Source organism: Calliphora vicina, chromosome 3 (assembly GCF_958450345.1).
Source record: "Calliphora vicina chromosome 3, idCalVici1.1, whole genome shotgun sequence".
Taxonomy (NCBI): domain Eukaryota; kingdom Metazoa; phylum Arthropoda; class Insecta; order Diptera; family Calliphoridae; genus Calliphora; species Calliphora vicina.
The window spans coordinates 3,701,302-3,727,542 of NC_088782.1; the positions used below are offsets into that span (position 1 = coordinate 3,701,302).

At 32.9% G+C, this 26,241-nt stretch overlaps 2 protein-coding genes across 3 annotated transcripts in view; one reads left to right on the plus strand and one right to left on the minus strand.

Annotated features, from left to right (window-relative positions):
- The window catches only part of rhea (Talin_middle and talin-RS domain-containing protein rhea), a 54,384-nt gene extending 36,915 nt beyond the window's left edge, over positions 1-17,469 (plus strand). Inside the window, exons 3-17 of one of the 2 annotated variants that reach the window (XM_065506544.1) lie at positions 2,259-2,655; positions 2,822-3,220; positions 3,291-3,482; positions 3,545-3,623; positions 3,689-4,192; positions 4,273-4,361; positions 4,530-4,618; positions 5,115-5,231; positions 5,342-9,932; positions 10,000-10,190; positions 13,358-13,474; positions 13,552-14,067; positions 14,600-15,286; positions 15,755-16,362; positions 16,454-17,469. In XM_065506544.1, the coding sequence (XP_065362616.1) occupies positions 2,520-2,655; positions 2,822-3,220; positions 3,291-3,482; positions 3,545-3,623; positions 3,689-4,192; positions 4,273-4,361; positions 4,530-4,618; positions 5,115-5,231; positions 5,342-9,932; positions 10,000-10,190; positions 13,358-13,474; positions 13,552-14,067; positions 14,600-15,286; positions 15,755-16,362; positions 16,454-16,685 (8,547 nt within the window). In that variant the 5' untranslated portion in view covers positions 2,259-2,519 and the 3' untranslated portion in view covers positions 16,686-17,469. Of the gene's footprint in view, positions 1-2,258; positions 2,656-2,821; positions 3,221-3,290; positions 3,483-3,544; positions 3,624-3,688; positions 4,193-4,272; positions 4,362-4,529; positions 4,619-5,114; positions 5,232-5,341; positions 9,933-9,999; positions 10,191-11,143; positions 11,262-13,357; positions 13,475-13,551; positions 14,068-14,599; positions 15,287-15,754; positions 16,363-16,453 lie in introns of those variants that run through there. The other variant, XM_065506545.1, reaches the window with a different exon arrangement.
- A 2,181-nt stretch (positions 17,470-19,650) lies between these two features.
- Positions 19,651-21,365, minus strand: LOC135954489 (isovaleryl-CoA dehydrogenase, mitochondrial). The gene is made up of 3 exons (XM_065504669.1): positions 21,078-21,365; positions 20,874-20,999; positions 19,651-20,814 (listed from the first exon to the last, which is right to left on the minus strand). Exons 1-3 carry the CDS (start codon positions 21,302-21,304, stop codon positions 19,899-19,901), a joined length of 1,269 nt encoding a protein of 422 aa, XP_065360741.1. The 5' UTR covers positions 21,305-21,365; the 3' UTR covers positions 19,651-19,898.
- Positions 21,366-26,241: the final 4,876 nt, after the last annotated feature.

The window sequence follows — 26,241 nt, forward strand, 5'->3', positions numbered from 1 at the left end:
TTGCAGCTTAAAGCTATACAAAGCTCGGTAAAATGTGAAATCTGGCAACTTATGAAATGTTAGAAAGAAAATGTTTTGTGGAGATTGCTCCCTGGTTGAATTTTAATACTGTTATACTCAAAATGTAGCAAAGAAAATGTTTTGTGGAGATTTGCTCTCTTGTTGAATTTGAATACTGTTATACTCAAAATAGAGGTTGTTATTTTAGCGATTTTCCATGAAATTGTTATACAAACATTTGTATGAAAATGTTATAAAACAAAATGAATCTAAATTTTTCAAATTACATATTATTATATTTATTTAAGGGAGTAAGTGGAGAGTTGTGAGAGCGCATGCTCTAATCCTATTGAGAGTTCATTCTTTTTTTATAAAAATTTTCTTTTCACAAATCTCGTACTACACATGCAGCATCCCCTAAATAAGTAAAACAGCACAGATTCTTGTGAATCTTTTTCCACACACCATATAAATTATACCGCTTTGTTAGCTAAGCTTAACTAAAAGGGATTTCAGTATTATTTGGGTGCGTTAGCCGAATACATGTTATAATAAAATAAAAACGATACAAAAAAAAAAATAGAAACTACTACAAAGTGCTAAAGAATACACATAAAAAAGTTGTATAAATTATAAAAATAAGAAAAGAAGAAAAAAACAATACAGAAAATATTCTATAGTGAAAAATATGGATAATATTAAAAGAAAAAGTAATTATTTTAAATACACAAATAAACTATATAAACATTTGAAAATCACAATCATCATTTAACAGAAAATAATTGAATTGAATCAAATAAATTTGATTATTTTTTTTTTACAAAAGAAAATGTTAGTATTGATTTTACTGACTGATTTTTTCAACCCTCTTTTTTAAAAAAAATATATAACAAATCAAAAAGTTATAATTTAAAATGAAATATGTAGTTTTAATAAATATAAACTAAAAAAGGATTTTGTACTTTGAACCGGCTTAAGATTTCGGCCAAATATTGATTTTTGGTTTGTGTTTAATTTTAAAGCATTTTTAATATAAATATTAGTCCTACATATGTATAAAAATAATCGAAAAAATCTGCCAGTAATTCGAAATCGAAATCCTGATTTTGTATATTTTTTTTTTGTTTGTTTCTCTTTGTTCTGTGTTATAAATCCAATACCGTTCAAGGGTGTTGAACTATTATACTGTATATTACTTATTTTCATTGTGAATATATCTATGTCCATTATTTCTCCATTAAATTGGAAAAAAAAATACATCACCCAGCATAAAGCTACCATCTCCATAGACAAATGTGTGTATGTATGGCTGGCTGAGTTAAGCAAATACAGTAGTAGTAGTAGCAGCAGCAGCAGTCAGTCGCCATACACTTGTGTTTCCACACATTAAGGGTGGAATCTTGAACCTCTACACTTCTACACAATTTACTGCGTGATTATACTTGGGAAAAATCGTTTTGAAATCGATGTTTATTCTAGGGCTTATAGAAAAATATACAAAAAGAAAAAAAAACACAGAAAAGAAAATCTGTGTCATATTAACGTTTGCTTTTTAAGTACATCATATTTTCTCTCCAGCGTACACTGAAAGAAACAATTTAGTTTTAATGTAAATGAAACTTTAAACAATATAGATCTCATAATAATGCTTTACCTAGTTTTTTGAACCAAATTTTATATATTGAATAAAAATATCTTTCTTATTAGATACAAAGATATAAACAAATGTTTATGAAAACAAAATACTAAAATTAAGGACATGATATCTTCTTCAAAAGACTTTAATCATACTAATTATCTGTTTTACGTTACAAAAATACAATCATCACAATTTGAACCTCCAGATACAGTGAGCGTCAAAAGTGAGTAAACACCAAAAATTATTTGATTTTTTTTAAGATAATAAAAATCCTAAAATCTATCCATCGATTAAAATTTAAAAGTTTCGATTTGATGGAGATTGAGTTGAATAATAGAATCGGTTCTGAAAAAAGAAGATTTAAGTCGGAATATAATGATTTTTATGATCTTAAAAAAATCAAAGAATTCAATGGTGTTTACTCACTTTTGACGCTCACTGTATATCCCTAAACACCCGACAAAGACATTTTAATTCCAGAATAATTATTTATGATTTCTGACAATACATACATACTTCAAAACAAACATAAAATTGAAATCTCCAAATTTTTTTTTCAAGTGTATTCTCAATTATTTTAAAATTGTTTCATCTTTATTTTCTCTTTTATTATTTGCAGTGCCTTTTATTATTATAAAGGGAAGAAGAACAAGAAAATCGTCTGCCTTCGAATTATTTATTATACTACCAAGACGACCAACAGAAACACCACCACCACCGCCATCATCTCCATCACCACCTCTATTATTATCATCATCAACCAAGCCACTTCTATACAACGAACATTTTTTTCAAAGAGTATTTAACAAACTAGAAGAAAAACTAGATAAATTACTAGAAGAAAAAAAACCAGAAGACCAAATAATAAAGAGGAATAAAAATGTCAACATTATCGTTACGTATACAATTGGAGGGTGGACGTGTAACGAAAACCATACAATTTCATCCCAATACAACAGTATTCGATGCTTGCAAAATAATCAGAGATAAATTTGCTGAAGCTGTTCAGGGACAACGTAAGTAGTACATACAATTAAAATAACTACAACTACATACAATACAATACACAATAAATGAAAAAATAAATCAATATTTATTTATTTAATGTGTGTTACTTTAATAATTCAATATAAAAAAAAATATGTTGATAATACAATAATTTAAAACAAAATTGTCTTGCAGCTAGTGAATATGGACTTTTTATGCCAGATGAACAGACACAGCAAGGTGTTTGGATGGAAAATGGCCGCACCTTGAGCTACTATATTTTGCACAATCAGGATACTTTGGAATATCGTCGTAAATTGCGAACTCTTAGAGTTCGTATGTTGGATGGTGCTGTTAAAACCATTTTAGTAGATGATTCGCAACCAGTCTCCCAACTGATGGTTGTCATTTGCACAAAAATCGGTATTACCAATCATGAGGAATACGGTTTGGTACGCGAAGAAACCGAATCGCAAAATGAAAATTTGCCCGATAATAAATTTGGAACCTTGACTTTGCGAAGAAAGATTATGGAAAAGGATCGTGATACCAAAATGGAAAGTTTGCGTAAAAAATTAAAAACCGATGATGAAAGTAAGTTGGAAATTTTGTGTTTAAATTACGGGAATTTTCACTAAAAAATTAAAATTTTTATTATTTACAGTAAACTGGGTTGATGTGGGTAAAACATTACGCGAACAAGGTATTGACGAATCCGAAACTGTACTGCTGCGTCGTCGATTTTTCTTTTCCGATCAAAATATTGATTCACGTGATCCCGTACAATTGAATTTATTATATGTTCAAGCACGTGATGCTATTTTGGATGGCACACATCCGGTTACCCAAGAAAAAGGTAAAAAAAAACTCTTTAGCACTCTTGCATGTTTTTTTTTCATACAATTCTTTTAATTTTAGCTTGTGAATTTGCTGGCATACAGGTCCATATACAATTTGGACCTTACAATGAAGCCAAACACAAACCTGGTTTCTTAGAGTAAGTACATTGATTTACATATTTTCCCACAAAAATAAAACCAAAATTTCCTTTAAACTTTGCAGTTTAAAAGACTTTTTACCACAATCATATGTGCGTGTTAAAAGTATCGAAAAGAAAATCTTTGCCGAACACAAAAAACATGTTGATCTCTCGGAAATTGATGCTAAGGTCTTGTACACCAAAACTGCACGAGAACTGCCAACATATGGTGTAACGTTCTTTTTGGTCAAGGAGAAAATGAATGGTAAAAATAAATTAGTGCCACGTCTGTTGGGCGTAACTAAAGATTCCGTCTTACGTTTGGATGAACGTACTAAGGAAATTTTGGTTTCATGGCCTTTGACCACTGTCAGACGTTGGGGTGCTTCACCCAATACCTTTACACTTGATTTTGGTGATTATGCCAATCAGTATTATTCGGTGCAGACAACTGAGGCTGAACAAATTGTTCAACTGATTGCTGGCTACATAGACATTATATTGAAGAAGAAACAGACCAAGGATCATTTCGGTATTGAAGGAGATGAGGGATCAACCATGGTAGAAGAATCTGTGGCACCTTCCAAGTAAGTTCACACACACACTCGTCGTCATACACATTTAAGTTATACATAATATGTACGTACTTTTTTTCTTTCTTTCACAGAGCTACGTTTTTGCAACATGAAACGAATAAAATAGGAAAGATTAACACAGAATCGTTGGCTCATCCCGGTATGATGAGAGCTGATGATGGTAAGAAAATATAACATTTTATTGAGATTATTATTTGATGAATAGTTCTACAAATGACAATATAGAAATATAAAGTTTTATTTGATGCTTCTTTTGTAGCTTTGTCTTTATAATTTCTTTATTTTATTTTTGTTTTAACAATTTTCATTTATTACGTATATTCTATAGGCGAAAAATCGTATACGCAAGGCGAATTACAAACAGTGCAATATGGCGCATTTGTTGGGCAAGTTAACCATGCCCATCAACCGCCCACGGTAAGTGGCACATTTTTATTTATGCATACATTTCATAAGATATTTTTATTTTTCTATTTAAGTTGCTCATTTGTCTTTTACTTTCATTTAAACACTTTTTTTCTGATTTTATACAAATTGTATTATTTTTGATGATAATATACAACTAACATTTTCCTTTAAATATTCTCTAATTAAATGCTGCAAAATATTAATTAAAAAAGGCAAAATTTCCAAGTTTCACAAAGTAGGTTTCATTATATAAGCATGTAGATACCAGAGCTTCGAATTAATTAATTCAATTTAACCACAATTCACTAAAATCTTAATTTAGAATTAAGAATGACAGCAAGGATATAACAAGGAATGATAAAGAATTAATTCTTTCGAATCTTTGGTAGATACCTTTAAGCAAACATAAGATTAGTTTTATGATATATTTCTCAAAAACTAATGATTGTTTATAAAATAAGCATTTTCCAATTAATGTGTGACTGATTGAACTTATGTTTTTTAGTCTAAGGAAGTACGTATTAGTTCTGTTAATCTGACGGAACCACAAAGAGCATTATTGAGTTACATCACAGCCGGTCAGGAAATATTAGTTCGTGCTGATGAAGAGCTTAGAACTAAGGTAAGTAATTAAACAAATAGCCACTCGCATGAATTGTCCTTTAAAGGGCAACAATTTAAGGACCACAAAAGTAGTTCTTTTTAATAACATTCATAAAATTTAACATTTAGGCTCCCATACAAGATTTCGGTAATGATTTACGCTCCATTGAATGGCGAGAGAATACCCTCGATACGTCCAAGCAAGCTGTTACTAGTCATGTGGCTACCATGAGTGCTGCTACCGCACAAATCATAACAGCGACCCAACAACCTGATGAAGTAGATACTGAAGCCATTTCGGCCTCTGTGTCTCAAATTGCCCAAACCATTCCTGAGGTTACAAAAGAGGTGCGTTTGATAGCGGCTTTAATGGAAGACGATACCAATGGTGACAAACTGTTGGAAGCTGCCCGCAATTTGTGCTGTGCCTTTAGTGATTTGTTGAAAGCAGCCGAGCCAGAAAATAAAGAACCACCCCAAAATCTCATCAATGCCGCTAGTCGCGTCGGTGAAGCCACCACATATGTGCTCAGCACAATTGCCGAAGAAGAGGTGCCGGAAAATCGTGACTTGCAGGACATGCTCTTGGGTTTGGCCAAGGCTGTGGCAAATACTACTGCTGCTTTGGTGTTGCGTGCTAAATCCATTGCCGCCAGCTGTGAAGATGATGAGTCACGTAATCGTGTAATAGGAGCAGCTAGTCAATGTGCCCTGGCCACAAGTCAGTTGGTTGCATGCGCCAAGGTGGTAGCTCCCACTCTACATAATGCCGCCTGTCGCGAGCAATTAGAAGGCGCTGCCAGAAATGTGGCCCGTGCTGTCAACGGTTTGTGTGAGGTTTGCAATGAAGCGACTAACGACCCAAAGCTGAAAAATGATTTGTTAGCAGCAGCCCGTGATGTATCTAAGAGTTTGGGTGATATGTTGGAACACGTCAAGTTGAGTTCACGCGAGTATGCCAATCGCTCTAGCCAAGAAATGAGTCCTGTCGAGAATGTCATTATTGGAACAGATATTCTGGTGTCTTCTAACGATCCTCAAGAAATGGTAAGACATGCCAAGACATTGGGCCAGGCCACCGCACAACTTATACAGAGCATTAAAGGAGAAGCTGATCAACAACAAGATGCTGATATGCAAAGACGTCTTCTCTCAGCTGCCAAGCAATTGGCTGATGCTACTGCGAAATTAGTGGAAGCAGCACGTTTGTGTTCTAGCAATCCCCATGATAGCGAAAATCAAAATGCCCTGCGCAGAGCTGCTGAAGAATTGCGTGAAATTACTACCAGCACTGCCAATACTCCCGCCATTAAACGCAATTTAATAAGACGTCTCGAATACTGTTCGAAACAAGCCGCCTCGGCAGCCACCCAATGCATAAGTGCTGCTCAAAATGCTGTACAACACAGTGATGATCATCAAACAAAGGAGTCTCTATTGCAGGATTGCAAAAGGGCTGCTGATACTATACCACGTTTGGTGACTGCTGTTAAAACAACACGTAGCCATCCTGATGACTACAATTCTCAATTCAATTTAATTGAGGCGGCCGAACAATTTATCGAGCCCGCCATCCAGATGTCCCGTTCAGCCCGTGCTCTACAGCCCACAGTTACAGATATACCAGCTGCTTCGCAATTGTCCAAGAGTGCTCTATACTTGGGACAAACTGTTTCCGAACTCAATTCAGCTGCTCAAAGAGCAAGAGAAGCCTGTGGTGGTCAAGAATTAGAATCTGCTTTGGAGGCGGTACGTAATTTGCACAATGTTCTAGACGACACACGCAATGCTGCCCAGTCGGGAGCTTTGAGACCTTTACCTGGAGAAACAGTAGAAAACACTGCCGAACAATTGCGTAAATCAGCTAAGAATGTGGGTATAGCTTTGAGTCGCATGATCTCCTCGGTTCTGCAAGGGCAACGCATGTATGCCGGAATAGCTGGAAGAGATACTGCTCTGGCATTGGGTGATTTCACAAAGAGTGTTCACGGTGTGGCTGCCACCACAAACAATGCCCAAGTCATTGATTATGCTGACGATGTGGTGTTGAGTTCTGCTCGCCTTATCGAAGAGGCCCAAAAGACTTTGCAAAATATGGGAGATCCAAATGCTTTGACCCAGGCTGGCCGTGATGTCACTGAAGCTCTTTCCAAGACAGTTGAATGCATTCCTGGACAACGTGAAGTCGATCAGGCATTGCGTAATGTCAGCGAATTAAGTGAAATTCTTTCAATGAGTGAATTCCCACCATCCAATCGCAGCTACAACACTTTGCAGGGTGAACTGAAACAAGTGTCCGAAAGTCTTAGTGCCGCCGGTGGCCAAATTGTACAGTCTTACGCTAGTCCTGCTCAATTAGCAGAATCGAGTGGAAACTTTGCAACCAATTATCGTGATTTACTATCGGTCTCCATGGAAATGGCTGGACAAAACCCTGATGAAGTTGTTCGCTGTGAAATGATTGACTGTTTGCGCAATGTCTCCACCCAATCATGTTCCCTACTTTCGACAGCTAAGTCCATTGCTGCCGATCCTGGCCAGCCCAACTCTAAAAATCTTTTACATGCAGCTGCTCGCAGTGTAACCGAAAGTATTAACAAGCTGGTCGATGCCAGTATTCAATCGGCTCCCGGCCAAAAAGAGTGTGACAATGCAACACGCAACATTGAAGCTCTGAGAGTACTTCTGGACTATCCCCACGAACCGGTCAACGATCAAGGCTATTTCGATTGCGTCGAATCGGCTACAGCAAAATCACGCAATTTGGGTTATGCCTTCTCTGAAATGATTACCAATGCCAAGCAATCCAATCATGCAGAATTTGCTAAATCCGTTAACAATGTTTCTGATTCCATACACGGACTCATTGAATCATCAGCACAAGCAGCTTACTTAATTGGTGTTTCTCACCCAAGCAGCATAGCTGGACGTCCTGGTATTATTGATCAAGCTCAATTAACCTGGGCATACCAAGGTATACGTCAGCATTGTGATATTGTCAGCAGTCCTCAGTCATCGAAACCGCAAAAGATTTCGGCTCTAACTGTTATTGCCAAACACACTAGCTACTTGTGTTCTATATGCCGTCAAGCCAGCATGAACACCAACAATCCAGTGGCTAAGAATGAGTTCATTGTATTGGCCAAACAGGTGGCCACCGCCACATCGAACCTTGTACAAGAGATCAAGGCTATTGAAGACGATCCAGCACAACCCTCGAGAGCTCGTTTGGTAGAACCCCTATTGGAAGCTGTTAAGGCAGTACGTCAATATGCCTCAAGTCCTGAATTCATTTCAATTCCCGCTAAAATCTCAACTGAAGGTAAAAAGGCCCAAGAGCCGGTATTAAATGCTGGTAGAGGAGTCATTGACGGTGTTATAGAAATGGTGAAGGCTGCAAAATCTTTAGCTCTTTCACCCGACGATCCACCCGTATGGCAACAACTTTCGAATGCCTCAACGCCAGTTTCCGAATCGGTTAAACGTTTGGTCGATAACATACGCGAAAAGGCTCCAGGACAAGCACAATGCGATCAAGTTTTACAAACACTGGGTACATGCATGCGAGAATTGGATAGCTGTGCTATGGCTGTAAATGCTCAAGGCTTATCACAGCGTCGTGACAATAACTTACATGGCTTTTCGGGCCAGACACTAAACTCAGCTGCTGAACTTTTGGATAAACTGGAACCCATTCGTTTGGCCGGCAAAAATAATGCCGAACAATTAGGTCATGCTGTGGGCGAAATCTCGCGTTATGTGGTGCCCATGGTGAATGGTGGCATTGGAGCCTGTACTCACATTGTTCACACCAATCAGCAAATGAGTCTGATCAATCAAACAAAGTCGGTTGTAGAAAGTGCACAAAATTTGGTGCAGGCAGCCAAAGAATCGGCTGGAAATCCCAAAGCTATTCACGCTCATCCCAGACTTGATGAATCCATTGAAAATACTCGAGAAGCCATACAAGAACTTACACAAACTGTGGAAAAGATTAATGCCGAAACTGGTATTGTAACCGGTCTCATGGAGCAAGTTAACCGTGCTATCACTCGCTTAACTGACAAACGCCAATCTCTGTTGAATGCCTCTTATTCCGATACGTTTGTGGATTATCAAACACGCATGGTTCAAACCGCCAAGGAAATCGCTAGATTGGCAAATGAAACGAATGCTAAGTCCTCAGTAGAACCACAGCTTATGCCTCAGTTGGCTGTTGAAATGGCCAAACAATATACCCAGCTTACACAGGATTCCGTAGGAGCATCTACCACCACTACTTCACCGGATGTGCCCATGCGCATTAGAAACACTGTTATTGATTTGGGACGTTCTGTTAGTTCAATGATTCAAACCAGTGCTGGCGGTGCTCGTGCCGGAGACACGGCCCATCAAAATGAAATATCTCGCAACGCTCGTGAAGTTTCCGAGAAAGTAGCCCAAGTTTTGGCAGCCTTACAAGCTGGTTCACGTGGTACCCAGGCTTGCATAAATGCTGCCCACACCATCTCTGGCATTATTGGTGATCTCGACACCACAATTATGTTTGCCACTGCTGGCACATTGCATTCAGATAGCTCTAGCAGCTTTGCCGATCACCGTGAACACATTTTGCAAACAGCTAAAGCTTTGGTGGAAGACACAAAGGTTTTAGTTACTGGAGCTGCCGGAACTCAAGATCAGCTGGCAAATGCTGCACAAAACGCTGTCACAACAATAGGTAAGTGAATTGATTCACAATAAGTATTTTTAGAATCTAACTAATTGTATAATTTAATATAATAAAGTGCAATTGGCTGAAGCTGTCAAACATGGAGCCTGTTCTTTGGGCTCTCAACAACCCGATTCGCAAGTTATGGTCATTAATGCCGTCAAAGATGTGGCTTCTGCTTTGGGCGACCTAATCAATGCAACCAAATTGGCATCCGGCAAACCCATTAATGATCCCTCTATGCAAGACCTTAAAGAAAGTGCCAGGGTAAGTATTTCTGCATCTGTTTAGTTTCCTTAAATTAAAGGGTTACAAGTTTTAAAACTGAATACATAATTGTGTAAACAAACCCTTTACTTAAAAAAGCTTAACAAACTACTTAAGTGTAACGCTTTAAATGTCGTGATTTTGATTTTCACCATTTATCACTGGTTGTTTAATTTAAATAATTTAATAATTTACCAGTTTTTCTTTACTTTTATGAAAAATATGTTGTTTTTTTTTTAATATAAAAAAAAGGTATTAAAATGGTACTTTGCACTACCCCTATTGGTATTAAAGACTTTTTATGTACATGTTTCTTACAATTCAGCGAGTATGGCTTTATATCACAAATTTCTTTTTAAAAAACAATTACACTAATTTATTATTATAGAATCAATCACTACCGCACGCATAATTAAATCATTAAAACAACAACAACAAAATATGCCATCAATGTCAATGTAATATTTTTTAACACAAAGTTTTTGTTTTGTTTTTATTTAATTCGTCTAAGGGTTTCTAATGACGCTCTCTAAAAAGAGTTTGGAATTTTAACAACATTTTAATAGACATTTTAACAGCTGTGTATCTAAAAAAAATAAAAGCTCAAGGTTTTGGCTGTCTGTAATCTTTTACGCAATTTCTGCTGGTGCTGCTGCTTATGTTTTACTCCTCTTACCACTACTACCTCTTCTCTATTACTACTTACTCGTATTACTGTATTACTGCTATCTTGTACAGCTTTCTCTCTCTCTCTTTTTAACAACTTCCTCTTCTATTTACAACGAAGAAATATTCGGCATTTTTCAAAATTAATAACTTTTTTTGTAAGCACTCTTTAATGTTAATTGAAAAGAATTGAATTGTATATTCTCTGAAATTGATTTTGATTTTAAAATTCTTATTTTTTTTTTTATTTATTTCATTATTCTTGTTTCAATTTGTTTGTTATACAGACGCTTAAAGAATTGTGCAAATCTGCCGCTATCGAAACTAACCACATAAGCCAGCAATCATCAAACTATGGATATTGAGCGTGTCTTTAGTCTATTTGTTTCCTACATTCAAACAAAATATATATTTACATACATAAATGCCATCATCTTGATAACATTTATTTTTGGAACGCAAAAATATTAGGTCTTCAAATCTTATGAAACAATTTAAATTTACGAAAATTCAAATATCACTTTGTTTGCCATAACTTTCATAATGTCATATTTACATTACATAAAAAATACTTATTTTTAATGCTTAACGATACACATACAAACAAAAACTTACATTTAAATATAGTAGATATTTTCTTTTGTACACCGTTTAGCTTTTGTAATACCAGATGATTATATAGATGCTGTGGATTATAGATTAGAAAAATTTTGAATTTTTATGTTAGCTTTTTATTTTTAATCTAAATCGTTAAAAAAAAATCTCGGGAGGGAGTTATTTTATTTTTAGTTGTTATTGAGAAAAGTTTAAATTAAATTGAAAACAGGTTTTTACATAAATTTGAAAATAAATGAGGACAAGAGTTAGAATACAAGTAACTTTTTACACAGAACTTTTGTTAAGATAACGGAAAGCTTATTTAACATATATTAATATATTATTTTTTTATTTGCCATTCACTTTTTAATAACAATTAACAAGAAAAAATCAAAAAAAAAATTATTTTTGACAAAAGTAGATGGGAAAATTATACAATTATCATTATAATCAGTGACACATATCGGTATATAATAGAAAAAAAACCTGTGTGTCTGAAATCTTAGGTTACACATTTTCACCTCTTGATGATTATTTGATAATTTAAAAGATTAAAATTGAAAAATATGCTTCCAAACTTACAAGAGTTTTTTCATTAAGTTGATATCTGTATTAACTAAGTTTCTAAGTTACAGATTAAATCCAACATAAATTAGAGTGAAACCAAAATTTATCGTTTAAAAGATATTGAAATTTGAAACAGTTTAAGGTATATGTTGTTGGTGGCTGATCATCAGAAATATAACACCACATTTTATCGCGAGTGCTATTCACAGATATTTAATTTGGCTATCATAGCCCGTAAACTGAATTTCATTATAAATTACATCTCCAAGTCGGTATGAATATCATAAAACTTAGAGATTATTGTCGAATGAAAGACTTCAGTTTGCTTAATATCAGAATCCTATGGGCGTTAAAATATTTTAAGGACCTACAATTTTATAAAACAAAATTTAATTTTATAACCTCAAAAATATCTTTAAATATTTCAGATTATATTTCGAATTTAAAAGCATTTAATATTGCTTCCTGCCAAAAAATAACATTTAATTCAAATGCAAATTATGCGAATATTTCCTGGGATTGTTTAAACATTTCTTGCTAATGAAGAATTCTAGCAAAAAAAAAATAATTCTCCAAAATTTTTGACTTTTCTCATATATTTCTTATAAAAATTATGAAAATTGTTAATGAAATTAAAATTTACATAAAATATGGGTTTCACTTAAAAAAAATATTTAAATTACTTTTATTTTTGACAAATATATTCTTTGAAAGAAGAACCTAAATAATACCAATATTAAAAAATCAATTCAAAAACTCTCACGAAATAAGAAATAGTGCTAAAAAGAGACATTCGTTTCTCTCATAATATGGTTAACGGGTTGTATGAGTGATTCAAATAAATTCATATTTTTCACAAGTATACGTCTTGGTTTAAATTTTCTAGAGAATTCCAGTTTTCCATTTCCCATTTTAATGTTTTACACTAGATACATTTTGTTCTTCTTTTACAAGATATACAATTTTCCAAGAATTTTAGAAATTAACGAACAGAGAAATCAGGCCGACAATCTAGTCGTTTTTTTATTATTATTAAAACTACAGCATCTGTTAATCATCAAACACTTTGAATAAATAAAAAAATTAAAAGATTAAAAATAAAAGTTATGTATTCGTTTTTACTGTTTTTTTTATATAAAAAAAAGTGTGTTAAAGTGATTGTACCTCGATAAATATAATAAAAATGTTTGCCGCCTATAGTTGCATACATACATTTCATATACGACGTTACACTAAAGTAGTTAGACAAATGTTTGTTTGCTTTTTAGCAAAATTTATATACGAAAACAAATCACAAACAATAAATGAACATTTTTTGAAATAAACGCACAAACTAGGTAATGGTTTTGAATGTTTCGTCACTATTGAAAACCGTTAAAGCTGTGGAGGATGAACACACACGTGGTACACGGGCCATGGAATCCACCGTTGAAGCCATATCACAAGAAATTAGAGTATGTATTATTATTATTATTATACAAATGTTTATTTTTTTTTAATTTATTTTTAATTTAATTTGTTTAATTTATAGGCTATGCACTCACCACCACCCACCGGCAGTGCTCAAGTTGGTCCTGAAGATTTGATACGTGTCACAAAGAATGTTACTTTGGCCACAGCTAAAGCTGTTGCGGCTGGTGCTTCCAATTTGCAAGAAGACATTATGATGGCTGCCAATTTGGGTAGACGCTCCATATCGGAGATGTTGTTGGTGTGTCGTTCGGTGGCCTGGAATTGTGCGGAAACCGATGATTTAAGACAACGTACCTTGGAGGCTGGTGCTGCGGTAGGTGAATCCTATCGTGAATTACTCAATGGCATTTTACACAGTTGTTCGGCTGATGATCGTATGCATTTATCAAGACGTGTTGCCAAATGTGTAACAGATTTGGTGGCTATGGCACGTCTCCTAAAGGGATCCGATTGGATTGATCCCGAAGATCCTACAGTAATAGCGGAAAATGAGCTATTAGGTGCTGCTGCTTCCATCGATGCGGCTGCTAAAAAATTGGCTTCCCTGCGACCCCGTCGTAATGATGATGTTAAGGTGAGTTTTTTTTTTTTTTAATTTCATTTACATAACTTAATTGTGGTGCTTGGTGCTAAAAAAAAAAATAATGAATACAAATAATATCTTAACAATTACACTCAAATCATGTAAATATAGTTCATTTTAATACGAATCTTTACACATTTGTATGTATATTTATAGAAAAACAAAAAAAAAAAATAAAAAAATAAAATATGGTGTTTTGTGAATGTGCTTCTTTTACTGCAAATGTCTTAACCTCCAAATCCAAATGATTGATAGTTCCAGTAAGATATGTTTGATATTCTTGGTTGTTATAATTGTACTTTCACCCAGGAATCAAACATATTATTACTGTGATTAATCTCTAAAACAACTAACAATAACATAAATCATCAATTATATTAATTACATACTTATAATAAATAACTACTTACAACTAGTAACAATTGTAATGTTTTTAACAAAATCATAAATATGTACATCATTCATTCTCTATTTAAGTATTAATATTAATATACATTTTATCCTTGTTTTGTTACCCCTTTAGATTGAACTTGATCAAAACATGAAGTTTGATGAAATGATTTTGGAAGCTGCCAAGGGTATTATGGCTGCCTCATCCGCCTTGGTTAGAGCTGCTAATGCTGCCCAACGAGAACTTATCGATCAAGGCAAAGTAGCCAAACTTCCTTTGACCTCCTCCGACGATGGCCAATGGTCTGAAGGTTTAATATCTGCTGCACGTTTAGTGGCTGCTGCTACTCACAGTCTAGTAGAAGCTGCTCAGAATTTAGTCAGAGGTGTGGGCACTGAGGAAATGTTAATATCAACCGCCAAACAAGTGGCTGCTTCAACTGCCCAACTGTTAATTGCTTGTAAAGTTAAATCGAATCCCAACTCTGAGGCGGGCCGTCGTTTACAAGCAGCCGGCAATGCTGTCATTAAATCCACCGATAATTTGGTTAGAGCAGCCCAACAGGGCCTCGAAATAGAAGAGGAGCGTACTTTGAAAATTAACACCTCCATGGTAGATGGCATGGCTCAAGAAATCAATGCACGTTCGGATGTGCTGCGCATGGAGAAACAACTTGAGGAGGCGCGTCAAAAACTCGTGCTCATTCGTCATGCCCGTCAACGGCAAAAGAATGTTCCAGGTTTCACCACCGACGAAAGTGACACGGAATATGCTGCACAATCATCAGCTTATGGAACTCTCAACAAGAGTCACAATAATGTATGATTATATTTCTATTTAAATATCTTAACTTTATTTTTATACTTTTTTGTATACATTTGCATTTATTATTTACTTATATGTTTAAAGAACTTTTTCTATACACAGACTTAAAAAATTCCCAAAAAAAAAAAAATTATGTTCCAAACAACAGGTTTTACACTTTTTTCAAATTATTCTTAACACAAACAATTGGTTTACAAAACTAATACTGGTTTTAGTAGGTTTTGTAGTAATTGAAATAATACAAATTAAAACCATATACAATTTTCTAATTAATTTCAACTTTTCCTTAAGGAAGTTGATAAATATATGTTAAATGTCTCCCTTCCGTTGCTCAAGCACAAACAACAACACCGACAAATCATAGTGTAGTTTTCTTTTCTTTTTGTAGATTTAACATTGTGTTAACAAATTAACCTTGTCGAACTAACAACATACAACTTCATAATTCTTTTTCAAATTTAGACACTTACTCGTTCGGGCTTCTATGGTCAAATGGAGCCACCGGCATCACCAAGTTATATGAGTCAACAGCAACAACAGCAATCGAAACACCATTACAATTATGCCACACATCCACAACACTTCCATCATCCAGGTGCCGTTTCCCCACCACCCATGAACCACGGCCAGTTGGATAATGATACAACTGCCTTCCCACCACCTCCGCCTCCTTTGTCAACAACCATTTCTAATATGCAAACCGCCACTCATACCTTTAGATCTAATCCCAAACTAACCGCCAATGCCGTGCCACGGCCATATCCCGGCAGTCCGGTAACAGCCAGTGGCACTAACGGTGGTGGTCGTTTATCACAACCAAGTAGTCCTCTAACACCTACTAATAAATATTCACAGAACTTTGAGCAATCAGCATCACTAAAATCCACTGTCACTTCTCAACAACAGCTTACAGCCGGCTCCTCGACGAACCTCAATCACCATCCGGTCAATCGGAATTTAGAAGCGTGTGTACAAGATTTGCACGACAAGACCTTTGGACAAGGTGGCGTAGTGCAAATAACAAACAGTAATACATATCCTGGTCAAAATTATGAAGGCTATACCTCAAGGTAAGCATGTAATATGATAAATATTCAGCAAATAAATATCAAATGGGAAATTTTAAACATATTCTAAAACAAAAATCCATTGTAATTTCAGATACGAAACCCGTAATTATGATAAAACCAGCGAGTCAGGAGTGAAACCCTTAGAATCCAGCTTCAATCAATTGAGCCTCAACACCGAGTCTGGCAAAATCAGTCTCATTGATCAGGGATCTGAACGTTTAACCTCAATGACTCAACGTGTTATGGAACGTAAATCATTCACCACCACCTCAGAAACCAGAACAGAAAAGAAAACCGAATCGCATAGTTTTCTCATGGACTAAGAGAATGATGATTGATTGGTGTGCGGATGAAATAGAATAGCTTAAAATAAATTTTGAAAACAAAAATACTAAGGATATAAAACAAATTACTGTTTGCCAAAAGTGCTTTTTAAGTATAACAAATTAGTTTATAATAATAATTCTATATAAATTTAATTATTATTTTATATTATATATTTTTATTTTTTTTTTCAAACATACATTGTATAATGCCAATGTTTTTGCCAATAATTTGAATGTACTAATACTAATTAAAAATAAAACATACTACCTACTAACTAAACTTTTTCTAATAAATATACTAAAAAAATAAATTAAAACTAAAACAAAACTACGATAAATCTAATCAACTATGTATTGTGTCACTTTAAAATGTAATTTGTTTTTGAATTAAATTTTCTTTATTTGAATTAATATAAATTATAATTTATTATATGTATTTTGTGTTAGCTACGTGCATGTTTATTTAAACTATTGCTGTCATTTTTATTTTTATTTTTTTAATTTTTACATAATGTTTCTATGTATAATTTTAATAAAAGCCCAATTATGTTTATATTTTGTTATTCATTTTTATACATACAGACATTGATTGATTGGTAGTTACATATTTCGAATAAATATGAATGTCTGTCTATATTTTTCTGTATATACATACATCTGATTTCCTCGTATATGTATGCCAACATTTATATATGTATTTTTTATGTTTTCTCTTTTTCTTTTCATTGTGTATAAATAATATTAATTAATAAATATGTCTTGTAACCAAAACGATAAAAAATCAATCATTTATTATTTAATGTTTACAAAAAAAAAAATCACAATGGTTAGGTAAGTAGACTTTATAAATAAAAATTCAATTAAAAATATTAGAAATAATCTTTATAATAAGGGTATTTATTTTAGAAAAAAAAAAAAAATGGAAAATTACACTCTGATTTTTTACACTTGGTTATACTTTGTTAAAAATACAACGTTTTGTGAAAAAATATAAAAAAAATCAGAGTGTAATTTTCCATTTTTTTTGAAATGAATACCCTTAATAATTTTAAATTAATGAATGTAAACTTTTTCTCTTGTTAACATTTAAATTTTTAATTCAATATACATTAAATCCAAAAAGTTATTGCAAAATAATTTTATAGTTTGTTCGTAGGTAGATTTTTAATTTCTAAGATTTTTTACCAAAATCTTTTTAATTACTTACAATATGAAAAAAAAACTATTTTAATTTTGTTTTAAAAGCCTTGATATTTTCGTTAAGTACCAAAAGGAAATCTTTTCGAATTACAATGTATTTAGCACACAGGTCAACATAATTTGTTAGTAGGTGGATTTTAAATGTCAATTTTGTAAAACTATAAAAGATATCGAATTAAAATTCGGACTACATAGTGGTTTTTCGTTTAACCGCCCACTGCCAATTTACTAAATAACACAATTTATCAGGCCTGTCACACATTTTGTTCGGAATGGTTTCAATTCCGATCGATTTCGTATTACTTTCTTCAGATTTCGTGTAATTTTGAAATTCTAGAAATATTTAATAATTTTCTATTTCTGATTTTAATTTGACAGCGTTTATTATAATAAAACAAAAGTGAAGCTTCTGCAACAGAAATTAATTAAAAATTTTAGAAAAAGAAATTATTACATAGAAATATAAATTTCACTTGTAAAACTGAAAGTGGTTTCATTCCGAAAGAAATTTTCGTTTTACTATTTCTGAAGATGCAAAATAGGGTGAATTCCAAAATGTATGTATGCAATGCAGTCATATCTTTATCAAGACTTGCATGCAAACGCGTAGTTAAAATTTAAAAAAACTTATCATACTGCCTGTTTTTACTTTTTCATACATTTTGCGATATGAAACATTATCAAAGTTTACACGGCTGCGTTAAGAATCGCTCGAATTTTTAAGGTTGCATTGCATACAAACATTTTGGAATTCACCCACTTTAATTCCACTTTCGATCGGAATGAAATTCTGTGACAGGCCTGTATAATGAAATTCATAATAATTATTGTATTAAAGTAGACTTTATCCTCTACATCCAAGCCAAATTTGTATAACTTATCTTTGGTTTATAAGTTACATAAAAATTATTTTATTATGGGTCGATTATAGGTGGCAACCGAACTTCAGTTGCATTCCCAGAGGGCAACCACAAATTTCTTGTTGCCAATTTGGCAACAGAAATGATAGCTGCCAGTTGCCATCATCTGTAATATCAACAAAATTTGTACCAAGTTTATTTTAAATAAAATTTTAAAACCCAAACCAATAGCAATTACTAAATTCTGTACCACTTTTGAAATATTCAGGTATGTGATGAAAAACGATTTAGATGCGAAAACGATTTGAAAACGACAAAAGGGTGATGTGTTTGTTTGAATCATTTTGTCATATTAGTTTCAAATTCGAATTTGTTAATTCGAAATTAAATTTTCACACTAATTAAGGTAAACAAATGGAGAGTTGCTTATTTTGTTGTTTTTTGTTATAAAAATGATACGGAATGAAATAAAAATTGAATATGAAATCAATCGAAATTCATCACACCTAAATCGTTTTTGAAATTGATTTCAGTTTTGAAAACGATCGTTTTTCATCACATGCCTGATTATGGTGGTTTCTCAAACAAACCTTTATAATTAATGCCATAATTAGCGTAGCTTTTACAGTCTAACCCCCATTTTCTCAATCTCTGATTATTTTTTATCGTGACGATATACTGACAATTCTCATACAAAAATTATACTAATGGGAAGTATATCGTTGCGAAAAACGATAACCAGACATTGGGAAAATGGAGGTAACACTTATTTACTTTGTACTTCTTCCTCCACATCCTAGAAGCGTTTTATTTAACTACTCGATGAGTAATATTCATAGATGTAATTGACTACAAATTAATTAAAAATACTTAATTAAATCAGTTACTATAGTTTTAAAGACTTTTAAATTTTTGCTAGATTTGTTAAAAAAATATTTATTTCATTTACATTAAAATTATTGTATATAGGTATAGGTAGATAGGTACTTTATAGAAAAAAAAAATACAAATAAAAAATTAAAAATAAAAACCAATAAAAAAAAAATAAATGCAGTAGTAAAGTATCACCATAATAAAAATACATATATATATAAATGCAATAATAATCATCGTCAGCGGCAGCTCGATTAATTCACAGAATCATTCTTATTCACTTGTATTCCATATTCAATTGACGACCAATTAGCCAACGTCTAACTTCGGAGGTACCAGCACCAATTTCATACAGTTTAGCATCACGCATAATACGACCAGTGGGATATTCGTTGATGTAGCCGTTGCCGCCCAAAATCTGTATGGATTCCAAAGCAACTTGTGTAGCCTTTTCGGCACAATACAAAATAACACCAGCACAGTCCTTGGAACTGTTGTGACCGTCATCACAGGCACGCGCAACACTGTACAAATATGAACGACAGGCGCTTAAGGTTGTATACATATCAGCCATTTTTCCTTGCATAAGTTGGAATTCACCAATCAATTGCTTTTGCTTACGCTGATGGGCATACTCGAATGAGGTGTCAATGGCAGCCTGCATTAGACCTACTGGACCGGCGGCCAACACAAGACGTTCAAAGTCCAAACCAGACATTAACACATACACACCCTTATTTACTTTGCCCAAAATATTTTTGGCTGGTACTTTCAAGTCTTGGAAAACAAGTTCACAAGTGGGACTACCACGCATGCCCAATTTGTCAAGTTTTTGGGCAACACTGAAACCTTCGGAGGCAGTATCAATAATGAATGCGGTAATACCATGACCATCGGCTGGACTAGTGCCGGTTTTGGCATAAACAATTAAGGTATCGGCCACCGAACCATTGGTAATCCAGAATTTGGTGCCATTCAACACATAGTAGTCACCTTTACGTTCAGCCTTTAGTTTCATGGAAACAACATCAGAACCGGCGCCTGGTTCAGACATGGCCAAGCCTCCGATATGCTCGCCATTACATAACTTAGGCAAGTACTGTTCTTTCTGTTCAGGAGTGCCATTCTTAGTCAATTGGTTGACACACAAATTGGAATGGGCACCATAAGACAAAGCAATGCCACCAGCAGCTCTTTAAAAATAAAATTATTTCATTATTCCATGAAATTAAAGAAAAATCACTTCATTTACCTGGAAATTTCCTCCATAATGATACAATGATCCAAATAAGAACCACCAGTACCACCAAATTCTGGTTCAGCAGTAATGCCTAAGAAACCCAAGTCGCCCATTTTCTTCCAGAAATTACGAATTTCTCTACATAAATTAAAAAAAACACATTTTTCACATGGCCGTTTTGCAAGCTCCACTTTACGTTTTTAAACAAAAACTTACGGAAAATCATCGTTCTTATCTATATCCTTGGCATAAGGAGCCAATTCCTTTTGGAAAAAGCTAAAAGCAGTTTCTCTCAACTTCTGTTTATCCTCATCCAAACCAAAAATGTGATCATTAATAGGATAATGGGACATGCATCTGTTAGCAGCGGCACTTTGGGGGCCAACAATAAATTTACGGGTCAAATGGTTGCCCAAGGATTTTGCTGCTAAACGCAAAGCCATAATTCTGTTTCGTTTTTTCTTTCTAATTAATCACAACAATAAAGGAAATGTTCTACTCCTACTACAAGGAAAAGAGTTATCTAATACTTGATCATTAACCGGGCGTATTCATTATTAGGTGACAACGATTCTACAACAAGTACAACATTTACAAAAACCACATGCAATTTGTTTTTGTTTATTTTGGCTGGAACTGTCAAAGTTTGCCTGGAGTTTTTGTTGCTATTACGTTTGATGTAGTATTCGCAACAACAAGCACTAGTGAATTTGACAGCTCGAACCACTAAACAAGTGAATAAGAAAATAATAAATAATCAGCTGAGCAGATAATCAGCCCATCTTGTCTAAATTCGCCTTGATCAATAACATATTAGTGCTGCCATATGGTAAAAAATATGCAATTGTTTTTTAAAAATTATAAAAATGTTAAGACTTGTTAATTAATTGCATAATAAGACTTAATAATGAAATTTAGACAAATTATTTTATTCTTTAAGTTATTAGAAATGATTAAAAAAAGTTTTATTATAAAAACGGCAGCAATGTTGATTATTTGCTACTTAGTTGTGTTTAGTAAGCATTTCAATACAGTGCATGCCAGTATAAAGAGACACTCACTCAACAGGTGGCCAAATACCAATGAATATTTATATAGAAAGCCATATACTATATTCATAACATAATCATAACCCAATTCTGTAATATTTCAATAAGTTATAAAAGAAAAACTTTTCTTGAAATCACATACAGGTTTTAATACTTGAAATTTTTATTTTCTATCGTTAATTTAATAGTTAAATTGTTAATTTTATTCAAAGGGAATCTAAAAGTATCAAAAATTTAATGCAATAGACAAGCAAGGCTGTGTCTAGAGTATCCAAAACCGAAACCGAAAACCGGTCAACCGGTTTTTTCATCTTTGTAAACTCGACCGGTTTCGGTTTTCTTTAACATTCCGGTTTTTTGAAAAACCGGTTTTTGTAAGACGGTTAACCGGTTTTAATGAAATATATTTTCAAAAGCTCATTTCAACATATTTTTGAAAAACTTTGATACCATTTTTAAAAATATTGATTCATTTTATGGAAAATTGTAGCATTTAGCAATATTTCGAAAAGTATATAAGACAATTACATTAAGAATTCCAAAATTTTAAATTAGCGTATTTTTCATATTGAATAAAAATTTAATATAAACCGGTTAACCGGTTTTTTTGAAGACAAAAACCGAAACCGGATAATCGGTTTTTTTTAAAAGATAAAAATCAAAACCGGTTTTTTCAAAAACACACTTTTTCGGTTAAACCGGAAACCGGTTTTTTAAATTTGCCGGTTTTTTGGACACTCTAGCTGTGTCCGAATATGTACATTGTTTTTTGAGTTGGAAAAAGTAAATGGATTTTGTGAGTATCTGTAGTAATCCTTGGTTGCACAGAAAATATATTTTGAGACCGTAAGAAGGCTGAGGAATTGCTGATCTTTTTTTTTTACAAAAATCCATAGATCTCTCTGATATGATGATACAACTCAAAGAAACTTTCCAAACAAGTTATAGAGAGCTATAAAGACGATTTGTAGACTTTAATTACTGTATTCTGGACCGATATTGTTAATTTTCAGTTAAACTTGTAAAGGAGATTCGAAAAATTTGTGCAACTTCAATTAAAAAATTTAATTTGTTAAAAAAATTTATGAAAACAAATAAAATTTTAGAGATATACGAGGTTGGGTGAAAAAGTCCGTGACTTTTCGTATGAAAAACTGGTTTTTGGATAAAAAATTAATTTATTTTTCAACATAGTCTCCTTTGAGCTCTATGCACTTTGTTCAACGTTTCTCCAATCTTTTTATCCCTTCCAAAAAATAAGATTGATATATACAGAATCTGTAATACAGATTCTGTATATATCAAGCCCTACAGCGAAAACATCTTAAGTGCATAACAAAACAAAATTTACAGGAAAAACATTTTTGTGCTTGTTTCATGTTTTAATTCAATATAAATATAGTGGCGATATACTCTTCAGCTAATATGTTTTACAAAACTATACCGATCATAGAATAAACGCATAGAACGGAAGAAGTGAGGAAAAAATGACTCTCTGAATACAAAAACAAAATACATGCAATACATTCTCATGAATTAGGTTTTTGACAACAGACTTAGGTTTTTGGCTCTCAGTTACCTATCAAGTTATTGTCTATGGTACTGATACTTGGTACCAATCTTAAATTATCGATTTTCATTCATGGGTCCATTGTGACCTTGGAAAATGTCGATAACTTGAGTTTCATATGACACCAACAGATGCTTTGGGCATCTTATTTTTGGCTCCATGCAAATAGGGCCATCCTAATTCCTATAAGCCTTGTTCAATGAGAAACAAAATATGAACTTTATTTGCATTTTGGCAATTGAACTTTTTACAACATTAAACTTGAAGCATAAAGTCTTAACAACAGCCGCAAACGATAATGAACTTGAACATGCCTGCCTGCCTGCATACATGCTGTGAATCATGCGAGAAGAAAAAAACATATCACAGCATCCAACATAAAATAAAAATCTAGTCAGACATTGTTGTGTGCAACATAAAATTGCAAAATGTAAATATTTGCAAAAAGAACAATAAAAGAATAAAACAAAGTCTTGTAATCTTGTAAGAGGATAAAAAAAAAGAAAGAAAAACACCCTCAAAATGGGTGAATAAACCACTCGAAAAACAAAATACGAGACAATGCTGATGATGGCGATAATCATCATGACAAAAAGACCAACTAAACTGATAAAAAGAAAATGCACTTTAAATTCGTTTTTTTTTTCATTTTTTTTTTAAATTGCACTGTCAATCAACAATATATTGAAATGCGCATGACTCTACAGTGTTGTAAGTAGAATTTTACCGGTGGTTTACGAGAAAAACCCATTATAATCAAAAGCAACATCATCATACGCCGGGTAAATAAAGTGAAACCCAATTTAAATAGTTTTAGGCTTCTACAGAGACATGATGTCAAAATAACAATAATAATAATACAACAAGAAAAAAAAGAAGAAAAATAAAGATAAAAGAAAAGTAATAAGTGACAAAAGTGTTGTTGACATCATATTTAATTTGTAAATTTAAATTGTACAGGAAACGGAAACAAAAAATAATAATATTAAGGAGTGAGTAAAAAAACAACCAAACAAAAAAGCGGGTTTAAAAAACAATCCTTTAAAAATCTTGATATGTTTGTGAATGTCAAAGCATTTATTTATTTATATGTATGTATGTCATCTTTAAATGTGTGTGCCTGAGTTAAGCAAAAAAGGCCATGTGACTGTCCTTGTTAGAAAACCAAGAATTCAAGCACAATCTTGTCATCCCACGTTTTTCAATGTTTCAATGTATGTAGTTTTAATATTTGTATTTAGTACATTTTTTGTTGTTGTTTGGTTTCCTTAAGAGCAGCTTTCATTTTCTGCTTCAATATCGATGACCTCATGAGAAATTAATAAATCGATAAATGATTTCAAACGACCAGCTAAGAAAACAACACGCTTTTCGAGGTTTCACGAGACTCTAGCGCAAAACGTACACGGCCACGTATACACAGTCGAACAACGACTCTAATTACAAGACAAGTGTTAACAACTACATATTATTAACAAACAATAATAACAAAAGCAGACAAACGAAAAATCAAAAGATAACATTAATTATTATGTTAGAAATCAATATCAATTCATACATACGCCATACATACATACATATGTTTGGATGTAGTTGTCCGTATGAATTATTCATAATAAATGTGAAGCATATTTTTAGGCATTTAAACATTTATACTATAGTTTTATCATATTTTTCTTTCAATTAATCGGAAGTTATGCTGTAATGGGTTAATTAATGCATACATTCATAGATACCTATACAGATTTTGTTATTTATTTTTATTTATTTCAATCGAATTGAAAATTAAATCTAATTTTAATTAACCACAAAATAAAATGTCAATAAGTTGAATGAGTTCGTAGACGTTTTTCAAATTTTATTTTTGGCAACAATCTTTTTTATTGTATGTACTTATGTATGTACATTCAAACGCACTGGTTATGTGTGCTTTGAATGTGTTTATTAAGTTGGCGAAAATACGTTTGTATTCTTGTATCAACATGCAATTGATAAAAATATCTTTAAATGCTACATTTTCATTAATTCTGTGTATAAATATGTACATACATATGTATGTGTTTCTATCTATCTGTACCCTTAAAGAACTGCATGTTTCTAATTTACTTTATTGTTTATAAATTACTTTATTGTAAATGCAAACTTTTGCACACATTCGCCATCAAGCAATTTACATTTGCATACATGCTGTCGCATAATACAGTGGGATTGTTTGTAAGAAAAAGTACAATTCAATTTTAAATAAAGATTTTTTTTAAGTTTTGCAGACGGAAAAATATAAGTACATAGTTCATTTTCACACTGTGATTCCTTCAGAATTAACAACTAAACTAAAATAGAAGAAAATGCTCAAAACTTGATGAAATTTTGTACAGTTTTATATGCATATTTGTACCAACAATTTTTAATTTGTCACAGAACTTTTTCTCTTAACAAGAGTATCTGTCTCGAGTAGGTATACTTGTTATATAATTAATATGCACTTCATATTACTTATACGCTGTCATGGATATTTTTTGGGTTAACAATGTCATACAATTTGTATACCCTTATACGAGTATATAAGTTTGTCATTCTGTTTGTAATTTCTTCATTTTTCATTTCTGACCCTATAAAGTATATATATTCTGGATCTTTATAGATAGCGGAGTCGATTAAGCCATGTCCGTCTGTCTGTCTGTTGAAATCAATTTTCTGACGACCCCTGACATCTTCGGGATCCAAATCTTCGATAATTCTGTCAGACATGCTTTCGAGAAGT